The following is a 19495-nucleotide window of genomic DNA, read 5'->3' on the forward strand; positions in this document are numbered from 1 at the left end:
ATCCCTGGCCTTGATCAGTGGGTTAAGGATCCGGCACTGCCGTGAGCTGTGGTGTAGGTCGCAGACACCGCCCAGATCTGGCCTTGCTATGGCTCTGGCGTAGGCCGGTGGCTACAGCTCCAATTAGACCCCTAGCCTGGGAACCTCCATATGCTGCGAGTGTGGCCCTAAAAAGGACAAAAGACAAAAAAAAAAAAAAAATCATAACCCTGTGAGGTGGAGGATGACTTAGCTTGATTGTGGTAATCATTTCACAATCTGTACATATATCAAAACATTTTGTACACCTAAGTATATACAATTTTTATTTGTCAAATATACTTCAGTAAAGCTGGTGGAAAAAATTAAAATGGAGATCCACATACAGATGGTCTGATTTAGAAGGTCTGGGATGGGGCCTGATAGTTTAAACTTCTAAGAAGCTTCCAGATGTTGCTGGTCCCTGCACACTGACTTGCAAGGAGTATTGTCTCCTACACACTGACACTCACAAAGAAATGACAGAATCGCATTGATAAAGTAGAGTCGACAGGGGAAGGCAGAGGAGAGGATCTGGGACAGGCATTCAGGGCGCAGTGCTTACTTGCTTGGAACATGAAAAACCACATTGCCTGTCAGTCCAGGAATGTGCTTGTTGGTGTATAAACTGAGCTCCATCACATAATCAAATGTGATGAGGCTTTTCTGTTTGAAAGATGTCTAGCAATTAAGATACCTGGGTCCAAATGGATTAGGTTATATAAAACTCTGCTGGAGTTAATGGGGCCCTTTCCCCCAGAATTCTGGTAGGTAACATGCAAAGTTCTTGGCACACTTTGGTGTTTTTTGTAAATAATATGCTGTATCAGCTGTGAAAGGAGAAAATTCTGTGGGCTTTTGCCCCTGAGCACCAATCGCCAGAGGAGGCATGTTGGCTGCTGTTGTCCTGGGCACAGACTCAGTCTCAGTGATTGTGGTGAAAGTAGTTCTGACCACCTCCTGAGGGGGGCACGTGCTCTCATGTCAAGTGACAGTGTAAGAATAGGCCTTGTCTTCTGTCCTGAATGAATATTTCCCTCCTGGACGTGCTGTTTGCTCTGTTCTCTTTTTTGGCATGTTTGAAAGTAATAGCAATAATTTAGAAAAAAACATCCCTTCCAAAATGCCCTATTTTGAAATAGCTGACTTACTGACTTGGAAAATATGAAAATGGAACCCGAGCAGCCTCACTGATCATATTCCATGGAAGATGTCAATTAGGAGGCTTTGGAAGAGGTGTGCACCTTGCAAATCAGGGATGGCAGCACTTTTAATGACATTAGCCTTAGCAATTAGAATGGTTGCCTTCTCAGAAACACTGAAGAGTGATTTCTTCCAGTCACCTATTCCCAACTCTTGTTTCTAAGGACTTCACTTTCAATCAGTCACTGAGGCCTGTCAGTTCAGCCTCTTTAGCGTTTCTGCAATCTATTTCTAAGCATTCATTCCCCCTGCAGTCACCTTCTCATCTTCTCTCACCTGAGCCATTAAATGGTTTCTACAGTCCCAGATTCATCCCATCTCTGGCCCCTTCCATCTCTTGCTGCTGGAGGTTCTCTGAAACCCATGCCTGATCATCCCATTTCTTTCCCTGAAGACTTTATGAAAGCACCTACAAGCTAATTTGAGACTTTTATTTATTTTTATTTATTTATTTGTCTTTTCTAGGGCCGTACCTGTGACATATGGAGGTTCCCAGGCTAGGGGTCTAATCAGAGCTGTAGCCGCTGGCCTACGCCAGAGCCACAGCAACGAGGGATCCAAGCCGAGTCTGTGACCTACACCACAGCTCACGGCAACGCCGGATCCTTAACCCACTGAGCAAGGCCAGGGATCGAACCCACAATCTCATGGTTCCTAGTTGGATTTGCTAACCGCTGAGCCATGATGGGAACTCCTAAATTGAGACTTTTAGAACAGCTTCTACTTTCTATTAGCCAGCATTAAGAATCACTTTTTCTTGTTTTGTTTTGTTTTGGCTGTGCTCATGGCATGTGGAAGTTCCCGGGCCAGGTATTGAACCTGTGCCACAGCAGCAACCTGAGCCACTGCAGTGACAACTCCCGATCCTTATCCTGCTGTGCCACAAGAAAACTCCAAGAGTCACTTCTCATTCCCTCCCTCCCTCTGCTTTCTAGACCCTGCTCTTCCAGACACCTGGATATTTTATTAAGCACAGTGCACTGTCTCATGTCTTTGCTTAGGCTGAGCCCTCTGGAGTCTGTTTCACTTATGCACTTAGCCCCTTTTTTGTCATTCAAGAATTAAATGATGTTTTCATAGGGGAAAAAAAGCCTTCTCTTCCCCAAAGAGGAAATCTCCTTTTTCCTTTATTCTCCCATTGCACCCTGCGAACGCTTCTTATAGAGTATCACTTGTGATGTGTGCTAACTATTTACGTATCTATCTCCCCCAATAGACTATAGGTTCTGAAACTGAGATCTCATTTCAGCCAATCTTATATATCTAAGACCTCTAGCAAAAGATTTGGCATATAATAGGTGCTTAATGAATAGCTCTTGAATGTAGGTGGATGAAGAGGATGGAAGGACGAGTAGATGGGCAAATGCAAGAAAGAAATGGCGATACTTAGTCTTCCTGAATGATATCACTTCTTTGCTCATGACAAAATGGGAGAAAAGACAGAATATATGCATATATAGCTACCCATGCATATGTGTACACATGATATTCATATATTTGGTTCATTGTGTGACTCTAAAGCTATGGATCTCTTCTGTGGGATGGAAATCCTGTCAAATCAGATTGTTATGATCATACACAACTACAGATGTGATAAATTCATTTGAGTAATAAAAAAAATGAAAAAAAAAAAAAAAGCTGTGGATCTCTCTTATAAGGCAATCCTTAGCAGAAACAGGACCTAATAACTTATGTTTTTAAGAACTGCTGTCTTTTAATTTTGCTTGGACCGAATTTTATACTCTATTCTAGAATGATGGGAGTCTTCGGCTTGTGGCTAATTCAATGGTGTGGGTTCCAGAAGGGGGAATGCTGCAGATTACCAACAGAATCTTACAGGCTGAAGCTCCAGGTGTCAGTGCCTCAGAAATCATCTACAAAATTACACAGGAACGCCCCCAATTTGGTAAGTCTTTTTTCCTTTGTCATGGCTTCATCATTGCATTAAGCAGTATGGGATTTGCTATTGCTTGGTGCCAAGGCTGGGTCTCCAATGAACTTGACTTTCTAATACCTCACGCATCTCCTTTCGAGACAGAATAATTAAATGAGCTGTCACACTGTATGCATGTTATGTACTAGGTAGTATGTTCAGTTCTGTAAACATAGTGTATTTAAACCTAAAATTTGTTTTAAAACAAGTGCATTTTACAGACACTGTCTTGCTAAAAGTCACCTAACTAATAATATGTCCGTTTAATTTCAAAACTCGAGCTTTCAAAACTCCACCTTGTGTCCCCCTCAGAATATCACCAGACCTCTTCTTGAGATTTTCTTTTTTTTAAAAGACTTTACATTAAAAACATTTCTCAAGATTTCTATAGTTACTTCCACTTCCAGTAAGATAGTAGAGTATGAAAACCCATCATTATCACCTAGAAATGATGGATAAAAGGGATTAAGAACTATCAGGCACTCCTAGCTGACCTCCCAAGAATAAAGAGAAATCTCTAGGGGCCAGAAACAGATAAGGAACTGAAAACCAGTCTGGGCAAGGGCTGATGGCATAACTTCCCTGAGAGGGGTTATGTGTGCCCCAATAATTTGGGGGCTTGAGATTTAACGCCCATGCAGAGACAGAAAGTCGGAATTAAGACAAGAAGCTCATCAGCAAAGAGAGATGGCAAAGAAACCTCCCTGTGTTTACCAGGGCTCAGAGGAAAGCAAAAAATGTCTGCTGAGAATTCAGAACTTCAGGCATGTTTCTCCTGAAGATCTAAGGCTAAGTTACCCTGTGTGCATTGTCTGAGAACCCAAAGCTGAGGCATGAATATGCAGATTAATCAGGCGAAAGATATGTCTTGGGTCCCTTGCAGAAACTAGTAGAAAGTGCTGTAGAATGTCCACCCTCAACAGGTGGACCACACAAGATTTTCACAGACAAAACCGCTGAAGATTAGCCCAGAAATCAAAATTACAGAACATATGATGAAATAACCTCAGTACCATAACCAAAACAAACAAGAAGATTAAAACCCAAGGGTTTCAAATAAAGGAACAGTCTTACAAAAACTGTGAAAAAAAGCATATTTAAAATGATTTAAAGACACAAAAGAAGGCATAGAAACTGTAAGGAGATAACAGAATACCATAACAATGAGAAGAACAAGCAGGTAGATTTTTTTTAAAGAATTAAGTAGATCATCTGAAAATGAAAATTATATTAATTAAAAGTGAAAGCCTGCTTGGCATGATAAATAGCAGAGACATAGTAATCTGTTTTTTCTCATGGTTATTAGATTTTAAAAATTGTATATTGTCTGCATTGAAGAAAAAATCAACTTCTGCATTATTTTAAAATAATTCTATGAACTGAGTCAGAAAGAGAAGGACAGATAGCATATGATTTCACTTATACGTGGAATCTAAAATATGGCACAGATGAACATTATCTGCAAAGCAGAAATAGACTCACAGACATAGAGAACAGACTCGTGGTTGCCAAGGGGGAGAGGAGGGAGAGTTTGGGGCTGGTAGATGCAAACTATTACATTTAGAATGAATAAACAAGGTCTACTGTATAGGACAGGGAGCTATATCCAATCTTCTGGGATAGACCATGATGGAAAATACTATTAAAGAATGTGTGTGTGTGTGTGTGTGTGTGTGTGAGAGAGAGAGAGAGAGAGAGAGAGAGAGAGAGGGAGAGACTGAGCCACTTTGCAGTATAGCAGAAATTGGAACAACCTTGTTAATCAACTATAATAAAAATAGCTTAAAATAATAATTCTAGTGTCCACAAAGACATTGAAAAGCATAACCTAATCAAGAGCTGATAGAATTACAAAGCAGTCAGTCTAGCAGAGCAGTCACTTATTATAGCTGTGTAACCTTGAGGAAGGTAAGTGGACACCCTTGAGCCATAGGATTTTTTGAGAGGTAAATCTAGATAATTTTCTTAACTTTTTATTTATTTATTTATTTATTTTTGTCTTTTTGTTGTTGTTGTTGTTGTTGTTGTTACCTTTTCTAGGGCCGCTCGCTCCCACGGCACATGGAGGTTCCCAGGCTAGGAGTCTAATCGGAGCTGCAGCTGCCGGCCTACACCACAGCCACAGCAGTGCAGGATCCGAGCTGCGTCTGCCACCCACACCGCAGCTCGAGGCAAGGCTAGATCCTCAACCCACTGAGCAAGGCCAGGGATTGAACCCACAACCTCATGGCTCCTAGTCAGATTCATTAACCACTTCACCACGATGGGAACTCCCTTAACTTTTTATTTTAAAATAACTTTAGACTTATTGAAAAGTTGCAAAAATAGTACAAAGAGCTCTTGAATATCCTTCATCCAGCTTCTCCCAGTGTTAATATCATACATAACTATAAAACAGTTATCAAAACCAGAAAATTATCATTGATACAATGCTATTAATTAGTTCCCAGACCTTATTCAACTCTGCCATAGTCACCCACAGATTTTAAGCTAGACAAGGTTTATGTCCTTTTCAGCTCCAAAAATCTTGGACCTGTTTGATATATTAAATTCTTTACCTTCATCTTGATCATTAAAAGGCAAAAAAAATAAACTTCCTAAAGACAGCCCGATATCCCAGTATTGTCTTTAGGTATTAAACAGAGCAATGCTGACCCAAAGGATTTTTGAAGGCATTTTAGCTGATAAATGCCATGTAGACTTGATTGCAACCCTTTCCTGCTATAACTCCCTTAATTAACTTCTTCCTATGAACATAATCCTATTTCTGTGTGCTCAGAGCTCCCTACTGGTAATCATCAAATCTTATTACTCTTAGCAGCCATTCAAGAGTGAAAAAAGTGGTAGAAGCCCACCTAACAAAAAAAGTGGTGGGAATTAGAAGCCCACCTAACAAAAAATGCTCTATCCCAGTGATGCGAATTATGGAGCCCTTACCTCATTGCCATCCTAGCTACATCACGTTAGGATGTTCCAGTTGGACTTTAGGCTTTGGGAAGACTGATTGTGGAACCGAACCCATTGTAAATTGTTTGTGTAGTATGTGTATAAAGAACCAAAGTTCCATCACTTGCAAACTCATCACTGTTTTCGAATATAAGTTTAGACAAGTTGATTAATGCCTGTACCTTTAAGTACTTTGCACGTTTGAGAATAAATTAATGAGATGGTTTTAATGAAGTTGCTTGGGTATCATTTGAGAGAGAATCTGCCAATTTTAAATTATTTAGCACAGTGTAAGGAAACTTTAATGCAAATCATCTTAATCCCCAAATAACATGGAGATTCCAATGAGATTCTAATTCTTAAACCCTGATATATTTTTCCCTTCAAGATTCTTGGTTAAAATATTGACTTCAGTATAAAGGCAATCACTAGTAGAGACCATTTTCTGTGTTTTAAACCTGGATTGTTTTTAAACTTGGATTTTCGTGTATTTAAAGGGTCAGCTCCTTGTATGTGTCATACTATGATAGAAGTAGAGGTGAGGTCCTATGCAAAAGCTCTCACCTCGATGGACCTCTCACCTCAGTACCTGATACTGGTACTTCTCCCCGTCTTCTCAAGGACTTATCACAAAGGCACCTTATATTCCACATACCCAGTGCCTAGCTCTTCATCTTTTTACTAGCTGCTCATCCCGTTAGCAGGTTAGTGACATAGCTTCTCCTCCATCAACCAACCCAACAGGTGCTTATCTGATTCCTCCCTCTTTCTTACACTTTATAGGCACATTTGTCAAGTTCTATTGTTACCACTTCCTCAGTGATTCTTTTTCTATGATTGTCTCTTTCTTTTTTTTTTCTTTTTGAAAATGTTTTAAAGTGTAGTTGATTTACAATGTTGTGCCACTATTCTACTGTATAGCAAAGTGATACATTATACATATATATATACATACTTTTTATTTCCAATTTAACCTCTGTGGCTTTAGTTCAGGTCTCCATCTCCCATCTGGATTTTGCAGCAGCCTCATTAATTGGCCAAACTGTCCACCTAAATGGTAGCTACCCTTGTTACTATTTTTATAGAATAAAGTCCAGCCTCTTGAACGGAATTTTCATGTACATTCTGCATTCTAAATCAGTTTGTGCCATTAACCTCATGAAAGTCTCACAGAGGCTCCCAGTTGCTTATGGGGGCTGATCTCCAGGGGGAAGGACTGCATCTTGCCGATCTTTGATTCCCCCACCCCTGAGGGCTGTCCACAATAGCTAGGACCTAACAGGTGCTCATTGACTATTTACTGAGTTGGAATTAATGGAATTAGCCAATATCCTAGGATTTCTTGTTGATTTGCATAGTATGGCAATTTTTTCAAGCTGAAAAAATTTCATTAGGACTTGTTAGGAAAATTCTGCTCAGCTTTCCTACCATAAAGCAGAATAGCTACAAAATTGGCATTTGACTATCTTCTGTCCTTCTACTCTCCACATTTTCATTGTGGAAATTTCCTTTCAGAATATCTTGCAGCTGTACTCACATTCATAAACAGTCCACATCCTGGAAAAGCGTATTTATTAGCAGGATCTTATGAACAGAAGTTGAACCGGAGAGAGATGGGTAATAGAATTTGTGACTTAGGTACAAATGAGAAATAATACAAGAGAGAAAACAGAATGAATTGATTCTACCCATGATTATTTTAAGAAGAATATTGATGTTTTTTTTCTACAGCTTCAGTATTTCATCACTATCCAGAATATTATGCTCCTTTTTAACTTGAATTCAGTGCATATAAATGTTAGAATGACTATTTCCTTTGAGTAAGAAAACAAATTTCTCCAGGGTAATAAAAGTACACTATCAATTGCCCAGTCTGTCTAGTGCATTAAGATCTGAGTATCCTCCTACAGAATATTTTTTAAGTATAAGAAATATCTCTCTCTCTCCCTCTCCCTCCACCTCTCTCTCTCTCTACACACACACACACACACACACACACACACACACACACACACACTCTTCTCTTGCTCCCTCTCTCTCTTATTATCTAGGTGGTAGAGAGGCTTCTTTCAGATTTATTGTTAAATGCATTTTCAGGAGAACACGGCTTCTGTTTTTAGCAGTTCATTCCTTCTTCTCTTTGGTCTTCATGTGAAGGCATAGACTCCTTGTGAAATCTGGATTGTTTTTATACCACCTCTCTATCTGCAATCTCACTTTAAGAAAACAGTAGCTTCAGGTGAAGAATAAACAAGGGGACAGATTGGTGGTATCAGTGGCGGTGTTATGATTAAGAAAATGAGCTTCAGATTCAAATCTCAGCTCCTCCACTTAGGATTTGTGTGCCCTCAAACAAGTTATTGAACTTATCTGAGCCTAAAGAACTTCATCTTTAAAATAGAGATGATAATAGCATTTCAGAAGGATTAAGTGACACAAGGATGACCAGTATTCTTTTTAAGCACCCTTGAAGTATGTACAATTATTCCCACTTTACCGATGAGGAGCAGACGCTTATGGTACCTAAGTAAGCTCATGCAGCTCCAGGTGGTAGAGCTGGGTTTAAGCCACCAGGTCAAGTGCTTCATGCAGTGCCTGGCACATGCATTCCAGTGTTAGCTCTTATTATTTTTATTGTGCAGAATTCTCCCAAAGATAATTTTTTCTGATTTTTTTTTTCTAATTTCCCTTTGTGTTTACACCTAGAATGTCCTGGTCAGAAAGCATTTTCTGTTCATAGAAAGTTATGGGTAGAAATGAATAATTCAATATTTGAGGATTTGTTTACACTTCACAACTGTTTGAGTTTCTTTATGTAATTTTGATGTAAGTCAATAACTTTATACATGAATTGCTCTTGAGTGACTTTTAGCTGTTTTAACTGAAAGACTGTAAATTCTATGTCCAAAGGTAGATTGGATGATAGGTACTGAATTCTGCGTTAGCCTTTTTTCCTTCACTTCCTAGAGAAATAGAGAAGTGTATCCTATCTTTCCTGGTTTTTTGTTTTTACTTTATTTTTTATTGTTATTTCCCCCAACACACTTTTTTCCCCCCACTGTACAGCATGGGAGCCCAGTTACACATACATGTATACATAAACTTTTTTCTCCTATTGTCATGCTGCGTTGTAAGTATCTAGGCATAAGTGATTGGAAAGGAGACGAGAGCTCTGATTGACTTTTGCTTTTCCCAGGGTCCTCACTAACTCTGTGGTTTTCCTAGGGGAGGTGGTCCTTCTGGTTAATATGCCTGCAGACAGCCCTGCGGATGAAGGGCAGCACCTGCCTGATGGGAGGACGGCAACTCCCACCAGCACTTTCAGCCAGCAAGACATCAACGAAGGCATTGTGTGGTACAGGCACGCGGGGGTCCCAGCCCAGAGTGACTCCTTCCGCTTTCAGGTACCCTCTGCTTCCTGAATTGTCTGATGTCTGGATGGTCTGATGGAAACCATCACCCTATTTATAAACAAGTCAGGTCATTTTCTGTGATTGTCTAGAAATCACATTTGGGGGAAGAAAAAAAATCCTAATCCTGATACTAAGTGAAAACATGGAAAGATTTTCTTTTATCTGTCAGTTCTGTCTTATGGGTACCTCTACAAGCAGAGTCATTCTGCAGCAAAGAGGTTTATAATAGATCGTGGCTAAAGTGTTGGGAAAAAGATGTTTTCAAAATGTTAAAATGCCATATGGGAAAAAAAAAATCTTACTTTCTTTTTTCAAATGTTTTTGGAACATTTAGCATCTTATGATAAGGTCATGGACTTAGAAGCCAAACCCACTGGGTTCATGTTTCACTTCTGCTGAGTACTAACTACACAACTTTGGGGAAATTACTTGGGCAAAATTCTTGTGCTTCAGTTACCTCATCTGTTGACTAGCGATATTGTCAGGATTTAATGAGTTAATACATCTGGAGCATTTAGAATACTGCCTGTCACTGTGTGAGGGTATGGGACTACCATTTAATGACTGGTCAAATACCAGTGCTATAGACTGAAGGTTTTTTGTCCCTCCCACCCCTCCCCCACCACCACTGCAAAGTTCGTATGTTGAAATTCCACCCCTCCATGTGATGGTATATGGAAGTGAGGCTTTTGATTAGAATTAGCTGAGGTCCAGAGAGTAGTGCCCACATGAATGGGATTAGCATACTTATACGAGTCACAAGAGCACTTATGGCTACCACACCCCACCCATCACCACCCACCATGGGGTTACCGTGAGAAATCAGCTGTCGGCAAGTCTAAACCCAGAAGAGCGCCCACACCAGAACCCAACCATACTAGTACCCTGATTGATCTCAGACTCTCTGCCTCCAGAGCTGTGAAAAGTAAATTTCTATTGTTTCTAAGCCATTCGGTCTATGGTATTTTTGTTAAGAGTAGCCTGAGCCAGCCGAGTCAACCAGACCATAAGGAAGCTGTCAGTAAATTAAAGATAAGAAATTATACTAGGGAACATTCTCTGGCCATTATGAAATATAATTAGAAATTAATAACAAAAGGATAAAAAAATCAAACCACTTGGAATTTTTAAAACAGTCTCCTTAAGTAATTACTAGTTCTAAAAAGAAACCAAAACGGCAAACTATTGAGAAATATTGATGAGGAGGAAATAGCTTATCAAAACTTAAATGATGTGGACAAAGTAATACTCAGAAGAAAATTGATGACCTTAAGTTCTTATTATTGAGCAGAAAAGCATGAAAATGAATGGGCTGAATATTCAACCCAAGAAGTTAGAAAGCTACAAGAGAAGCCTAAGGAAAGCAAAAGGAAGAAATTAATGGAGGTAAACAGAGGAGTTGACTAATTATAAGATGCTAGAATTGACAAATGAGTACAAAACCTGAATCTTTGGAAAGACCAGTAAAATTAGACGAATCTCTGTCAGGGCCAATTTGTAAATAAATAACAGAAATACAAAAGAATGAGGACATACGAATGAGAAAGAGCATTTAAGCATAGCTACAGAAAAGAATTGGGGAAAATATAAAGACGCCCTCATGGGGATCAGCCAGACCAACCCCCCACCCCCACCCCGGTCCCTCTAAGTCTGAGCTGTTCCCTTTGTCTAGGAAGCCAGCTGGGGATAAGCAACCACAGTGGCTCACCTTGTTAAAACCATCATCCTCTCTGCTTCTGATGACTGGTGTGCACATCTTCATTGTCTGACTAATTTATATTGTGCAAAAGATGTGCTTTCCCAGAGAGCCCATTGAAATAAACTCGGAAGCCATGAAAAGGAGATTATACTGAGCACACTGAATGTCCAATAAGTGAGCAAACATTATGTGCCCTTTGCCCAAGTTAATTTTTCAATTTTCGCACCCAGGGACTCAACAGTCCTCAAATAATGAGTCCGAATGGAGGCAAAGACCTCAATCAAAAGAAGTCACCTCAGCAAACTAGAATCCTTAGATCTGCCTTTGCCCTCGTAGGCATCAGTAAGAAGAGCATTGTCCACATGGAGCATTTCCCTAGAAAGGGATTCTCGGCACCTGCTAAAATGATATTTGATTGCTTTTCCAAGTTGGTTACTAAGTGAGTTATTATCAAATAGCAAAAGTTACAGGTTGTTTTTAAAGAAATTCACTGGAGTTTATGACTCTAAAAACTTTATTACTTTGGAGCGCACACATTTTGCTCAATATGAGTTTAGAATTCCTACTTGAAATCGCCTTCAAAATCTGTGGGACATTCTTTAGAATATCCTCGATAGTGATGGAATATCATCTTTTGGAAGTGGATTTTAAAATATAACCAAATAGCCAAAAGGCATTCTGACTTGGGTCTGGTAAAAAGAAGAGAAGTAATTATTTTTTGGTTAAAACAGGGAGTATTTATGAAGGAATCAGCTCAGTTTTCTTACATGTCTGGGAGCCTCCTCTGCAGGCATTACAAAAAGTGTGTTTTGAACACTGACAGCATCATTATTGCAAGTATGAAACAACTCTGAGATCATATCCTCTTGGATGTGAAAGTTTTGGTGTGTTTGTTTTTAGTCTCATTGTTTGATAGGCTTACTTCCTATTTTGATGTGAAATGACAGAGCCCCTGTAGCTTTGTGCGAAAACAAATGGTTAGCAACTCTTCCCATTCATCATTATAGTGTCCCTTGGGATTTTGAACTATTTAAAAAAGATACTGTTCTAATGATTCTTCCCTGTTGTCTCTTCTTCTTCTTCTTTTTTTCTTTAAAGCAGAAAATGCAATACAATGAGCTGCATGGATTTAATTCCATTTTAATGTTGATGTGCTGTCATGAGCCATCAATGCAGCCCATCTGTTACTTTGCATCTAAGACTTGGGATTTATGTAATGCGAGAGGTGTTAAAAAATAGAGCCTGGCACAGTGAGATGAAAGCATGCACGTTTTTGGCAGGGGATAGAGACCTGGTTTGGGCATATTCCGATCACGCTGACACAGCCTCAGGGGATGTGGTTTGAAAAAGACCAACATATTTTACACCAGTATCTTTGCTAGGGAAGCTAGAACTGAGTCCCTGGCTTAATAATACGCTCACTTTTCACTGCTGCCAGTGTTCCATCCCTTTTCTTCAAGAGATAGGTGAACAGGAGTTCCCATCTTGGCGCAGCAGAAATGAATCCGACTAGGAACCATGAGGTTGCAGGTTCGATCCCTGGCCTTGCTCAGTGGGTTAACGATCCGGCATTGCCGTGAGCTGTGGTATAGGTCGCAGATGCGGCTCAGATCTGGCATTGCTATATGGCTGTGGTGTAAGCCAGCGGCTATAGGTCTGATTGGACACCTAGCCTGGGAATCTCCATATGCCCCGCGGGTACGGCCCTAAAAAAACCAAAAAGACAAAAAAAAGGGGAAGGGAGAGATAGGAGAACATATCTTACCCTTTACTAATTTTCTAAAGGTTTCAAATTGAGTTATCGTGGTCAGTAGGAAGATCACACACCCACGGACCCTTGTCGGCTTTGTGACCTTGACACCTTAATTTTTTGACCTCCAGTTTCCTGATCTGTAAAAAAGGAGATAATCATATCTACTTTGTGAGCATTAAGTAAGAAAACTTCTGAAAAGGAGCCAGCACTATGCTGAGCCCATGATAAATGTTCAGTGAATGATGGCTATTGTTATTAATATTATTTATGTTGACGCTATAAGATGCCTCCTCGAAAATACAAAAATACGTAGATATTCTGAAACTTGAGCTCCAGGTGTCTGATGTGATCAAGGGACAGAGAAGACAGCTTTTCTCTGGGGTGTAACTTTAGAAGACACAGAGAAAGGGCTGCTCTTCCTGCCTTTGTCGCAGAATTTACAGGACTCTGTCCCCTCTCACATGGAACTAATGCAACTCCACATGGCCACACAGGCCTTAGCAATTTCTCCAACAAGTTAAGCTGGAGCAGACAACAGAAAGAAGGCAAGTTTAAAGGGAGCTGCAAGATAGCACTGAGGAAGTGGAGAGGCTGAATGGGAAAAGCATCATTTTTCAGCATTTTTGAAGCAAGAAAAAGTTGATTTTGTGACCACTACTCTAATTGTAAATGTTCTTAATCTTGCCTTGCAATGATGAGGCTGGGATTTGCCCCTTATAATCTAGGTATAGATATCTGTGCTGGGTAAAGATTAAAGTGGAATAAAAATCACATATATAATGGGTTGTAGATGCTCCTAATGAGACATTGTCTAACAATTAAAATGATGTTTCCAGAATGTTTAATGATATAGCAAAATATCATAGTATGACAGTAAGTAAAATTTTAAAATATACAATTGCATACAGAGTTTCTTTCACATATGCATAGAAAAAAGATTAAATAGCAATGCATTGATTTATTAATAACTACTATTTCTGGGTAGTGAAATTCTAGATGATTTTTATTCCTTAACTCTACTTTCCTACAACTTCAGAATTGCCTAAAATGCTTACTGACCTTTTTCATGATCAGTAAAAAAAAAAAAAAATCAGTCTTAAAATATGAAGAGCAGAATGAAAATTGTAAGGCAGGAGCATATAGCATTCAAAGGCAGATGGCTTCAAAGGGAAAAGAGAAACAGAGGCAAACGTGCTCTGCCCTGCAGAGGTTCACCAGTGGGCGTGTCTTTTCAGGTGTCCAGTGCCACAGAGGCCCGCGCCCACCTGGACAGCCACATGTTCAACATCGCTATCTTACCACAGACGCCCCAGGCACCCACACGCTCTCCTGGAGCATCTCTCCACCTGATGGTGAGTTGGGTGGGCGGGCTCGTGATTTCGGCTTAGAGGAGGCATGCTGATGGGATGCAATGGAATGCCTGGCTCAGAGCACATCAACAAAGCCCTGTGAACACATTTTTTTTTTCATTGACTTGAAAAAGAAACGTATAATTCCCAGAGTGAAAGGAAGTTTAGACGGAATCCACCCTGACCTCCCTCCCTTCCTTCCATTGCTGCTGACTTTCTCCAGCATCCCAGTCACAAGACCACTCCTGGAATACCCGGCAGGAATTCAGGCTTAGAGCTGCGTGATGAACACCATTTGGGTGTATTGATCAGCCAGCTAGAGCTCCACCTAGCTGGAGAAACTGACATTCTGTGTTTTAGAAGTCCTGGTAGAAGTTTCCTTTCTTATTCTAAAAATTCCTGAAGAAGGTGATGTTTTTCTGTCTCCAGAAAGATAAGTAGCAAATATCTAAGTGAAATGGGGGGGGGGGGCAGGTTGGAAGGAACAGGGGGTGACGGCAAAGGGCCCCATCAGACATAAAAACAACACAAGGAAAGACCCAGAGGTGGGAGACAATATGATGGTTCCAAAAATTGCGGCTAGTTCCGTAAAACTGGAGAAATGACGGAGGCTGAGGGGAAGTGCTGAGGATATGGAGGTCTGTGAGCAAGATCCCAGAAGGTTTTGTATGCTGTGTGGGAAGGTGAGGGGGCACATGGAAAGAGTTGCGGCAAGGCAGCAGCTGAATTAGTACATGAAGCTTAGTTCAGAGAGTTGGTGACTCCACAGTAACCCCATATCTAGGAGGCACGTAATGCCTGAACCCCTCTTCTAGGCAGAGCCATAAGCAGGTAAGCCCTTATAAATTAATCATTATGGATCCACAGTTCAGTTAGCGCCCACATAATTACACTCCAAAGTGGTGTATCAGCCCTGAGCCGCAACAAAGACAGCAGGTACAGTTTAAGAAATTATGGGTCTGGGGCATGACAGAGACATAAAAGGGGAAACAGTAAGTTTTTAATGAATAGCTAGTATCGGCATTTCCACCGTAAACCATAATTTAAAGAAATCATAATTCAGCAGCACTATAAAGTCTATAATTCATCATTCTGACTGGAGGAACTTGGATCAGAATTTTCTCTAAAGTGTAAAGAAAAATGTGCATACACATTTCTTGCCAAATGCTAATGCAGTGTTATTTGAGTTTATAGGGGAAAAAAATGGTCCAGGAGCCACGTGGATGACGTCACTCCTGCTCTGTTGCTGTGAACCTCTCACCATACTTAACTTTTAGGGTCTCGGGTTGCCTGTCTGTAAATTAAGCCTTTCCTGGGTAATTGAGGATAGCACAAAGGTTACTTTAGTATAAAATGTGATTAGGCTACTCTTTCATTCCTTGAATTATACAGTTTCTATTTCTTTTGACATTATTTGAGGCCATTACTGTAGGAAGTGCATACTGCAATCTGAGGCAAAAGCACATTCTCAATTCAATGATTTGGACTCATCTAAACACACAAGTTTTTAATGTATTTGGTAAACACATTGTGGATACATATGCTAAATTCACATGTGGGATATTCATTCACATGTTTAAGGGTAAGAGTCTACTTCCCCCATCATTCAGCCATGGACACTTGGGAGCCCCTAATTTATGCCAAGTTCTATGGAAGACGTTGGAGCTTCTGTGATCTTATTATACAGTCTCTATTCTTAAGGAACTTAGAGGCTAAAGGGGGAGACAAGCAGATAAATAAGCAGTGACAATGCAGTGATAAATGCCATGACAGAGCCCTGGTCTGGAAGCAAATAGCAGGACACCTAGTCCAGCAGGACATAGGAGAGGCCAAAGAAGGCATCCTCTAGAAGGTTGAAGTGAACATTATGTCTGGAGCAGGCTCTCAAACTTTCGTCTGCATTAGGTTCACCTATAGGGTTTTTTAATTCACAGGGGGGTCGGAGCCCATCCTAGAGTTTTCTGATTCAGTAGGTCTGGTGTAGGGCTGGGACTTAAGTTTCTAACAGTTTCCAGGTGATACTGTTGCTGCTGCTCTTATCACCACACTTTCAAACCTCTTATCTAAACTTAGAAATAGGGAGAAATTCCTTCCAGACAGGGGAGCAGCATTTGAAAAAAAGATAAAGACACAGAACATGACATGTTTGAGGAGTGATAGAAGACGAATGATGGAGTTCAGCTGGCTAGAGCATACATTTTTAAGTGAAGAAGAAGCACGTAATGAGAGTCAGATCACAGAGGACCTTAAGATAAAGGAGTTTCCACTTTATCCTAAAAGGCTCTTGGAGCAAGTAGGATACTGCAGAGAGGTGGAATGATCAGATTTTCAATTTAAGGTCATTCTGGCTGCAGAGTAGAAAACACCCTGGATGGGGGCCAGACAGGGAACAAAGAGGCCAAGAAATAGGCTCTTGCAGTCCCCTAGAACAAGAAAGATTGGTGGCATGAATGCCATGCAGTGGCAATAAGGATTAAGAGTTGGTAAGTTCTTGAAGACATACCTGCACGTTCGTGTTCATTGCAGCATTATTCACCATAGCCAAGGGGTGGAAGCAACTGAAATGTGGTAAATACGACAATGGAATAGTGGCCAATCTCAAAAAGAAGGAAATCCTCTCATGATGCTGCAATATGAATGAACCTTAAGGCTATTGTCCTAGATGAAATAAGGCCACCACAAGAAGACAGATGTTGCACCATTGCACTTATATGAGCTAGTCAGACTCTTAGAAACAGAAGGAGGAATGCTGGTTGTCCCTGCATGGAGTAGGTAGGGTATGGAGGTGGGAGAGGGAAAGGGGGAGTTGCTGTTTAATCGATGAAGAGCTTCAGGGTTTGTTTTTTGGCCACACCCACAGCATGCAAAAGTTCCTGGGGCAGGGATTGAACCTGTGCCACAGCTGCAACCCAAGCCATCTCAGTGACAATACTGGATCCTTAAGCTGCTGAGCCACCAGAGAACTCCAAGTTTCAGTTTTGCAAGGGGAAAAAATTCTAGAAATCTGTTGTACAGCACTGTGCGTATACTTAACACTGTGATGTACACTTAAAAGTGGTCAAGATGGTTTTTAAAAAGTTAGGAGGAAATTAGAGATATTTTGAGATATAAGTGCTCAGTTAGATATGAATCACTTAAGTTTGTGAGTACACGGAGATGAGATGACATTCACTGAGATTAAGAATGTATGAGAGGAGTTCCCATCGTGGCTCAGTGGTCAAAGAATCCGACTAGGAACCATGAGGTTGCGGTTCGATCCCTGGCCTTGCTCAGTGGGTTAAGGATCCCGTGTTGCCGTGAGCTATGGTGTAGGTCTCAGACTCGGCTTGGATCTGGCATTGCTGTGGCTATGGTGTAGGCTGGCAGCTGTAGCTCCAATTCGATCCCTATCCTGGGAGCATCCATATGCCTCGGGTGCAGCCCTAAAAAGATTAAAAAAAAAAAAAAAAAAAAAAAAAGAATGTATGAAAACTTGAGGTGGGGGGAGGAAGGCATGATGACTCTGGTTTGGGGTATGCTGGTAACAGATATACCTATTAAAGGCAAGTAGAAGAGCAGCAGATAATCAGGGTGGGAGATCAGACTTCAAGAATCATTTATGGCAGGTAGTGGTTATGTCCTCAGAAATAACTGAGACCTTCCAGGAAGGTTGCATAAAATAAAAAGCTGTATAATCAGGAGTTCCCATTGTGGCTCAGTGGAAACAAGCCCGACTAGTATCCATGAAGACGAGTGTTCGATCCCCGGCCTCCCTCAGTGGGTTAAGGATCCAGTGTTGTGTGAACTATGGTGTAAATTGCCCAGATCCGGTGTTGCTGTGGCTGTGGTGTAGGCTGGCAGCTGTAGCTCTGATTCATCCCCTAGTCTGGGAACTTCTGTATGCCCCAGGTGCAGCCCTAAAAAGCAGTGAATAAATAAATAAATAAATATATATATATATATATATATATATAATCAAATGCCTACCTAAATGAAAATTTGTGCTGTGGTCTTTCTATAATTTTGTTATTCATCAAATCTAAGCTCCTTTTTAAAAATGATTATTTTAGGCTGCACCCATGGCATATGGAAGTTCCCAGGCAAGGGGTCGAATTGGAGCTGCAGCTGCTGGCCTACACTGCAGCCCCAGTAACACAGGATCCAAGCCATGCCTACAACTTACACCACAGATCAAGGCAATGCCAGATCATTAACCCACTGAGCAAGGTCAGGGATCAAACCCTCATCCTATGGATACTATTTGGGTTCATCTCTGTGAGACACAACAGGCACTCCCTAAGTGCCTTTAAATGGGATCTTATGGTTTGGTTTGTAGTGCTCATCAGAATTATAAGCGTACATATACATATATATATCATATATATAAACAAATATGAAGTGTATACATTTAGAATACATATCAAATTTGGTCAAGGAGATCTGAAGACATGCATATCATAAAATAGTGTAAGATTCGGCAGATAAGTTAATAGAGTCACATCAACTCAGTTTTCCAAGTCATCATGTACTATTTGACTTAGAAGATCCTTAAGGGCAGGAGTTCCCATCATGGCGCAGCAGAAACAAATCCAACTAGGAACCATGAGGTTGCAGGTTCGATCCCTGGCCTTGCTCAGTGGGTTAAGGATCTGGCATTGCTGTGGCTGTGGTGTAGGCCGGCAGCTGTAGCTCCGTTGGACCCCTAGCCTGGGAATCTCCATGAGCAGCCCTAAAAAGCAAAAAAAAAACAAAGATCCTTAAAGGCAAAATCTATGATTAATTCATCTTGGTATCTTCCTCAGCTTCCAGCACAATGCCTTATATATAAGTAGTTGCTTAGTAAATATTTGTTGGCTAAGTGACTATTTTCAGGCCTTTCTTTCACATAGCTAATAACTTCCTGTATCACCCACAAGTTCAAACAAATTCATCATATGGATACATACAGACACACACACACACACACACACACACTTTGAATATCATAGTTCCAATTTCTCTCTTAAAGGGGAAATAAATTCTATCATCTCTTTTAATGTGAAAGACAGAAGATTTTTTATTTCCTTTTTCAAGTGACTGTGATACTCCGGATTGGGTTGCCCAAGGTCACCACTTGAGGCAAAGGCCTTTCTTTCCTGGTTTCATTTGTTTCCAGAGTGATTGCTGTAGCAAGAAGGGACTCTCACTGGGCCAGCAGGAATC

The 19495-nt window shown here is 40.6% G+C and overlaps 1 protein-coding gene across 3 annotated transcripts in view; it reads left to right on the plus strand.

Annotated features, from left to right (window-relative positions):
- FRAS1 (Fraser extracellular matrix complex subunit 1) overlaps positions 1-19495 on the plus strand; it is a 457087-nt gene that overhangs the window by 325489 nt on the left and 112103 nt on the right. For all 3 annotated transcript variants that reach the window (XM_021100604.1, XM_021100605.1, XM_013978814.2), the window contains exons 30-32: positions 2974-3127; positions 9326-9504; positions 14201-14317. In XM_021100604.1, coding sequence (XP_020956263.1) covers positions 2974-3127; positions 9326-9504; positions 14201-14317 — 450 coding nt within the window. The remainder of the gene's footprint in view (positions 1-2973; positions 3128-9325; positions 9505-14200; positions 14318-19495) is intronic.

Source organism: Sus scrofa, chromosome 8, assembly GCF_000003025.6.
Source record: "Sus scrofa isolate TJ Tabasco breed Duroc chromosome 8, Sscrofa11.1, whole genome shotgun sequence".
NCBI lineage: Eukaryota > Metazoa > Chordata > Mammalia > Artiodactyla > Suidae > Sus > Sus scrofa.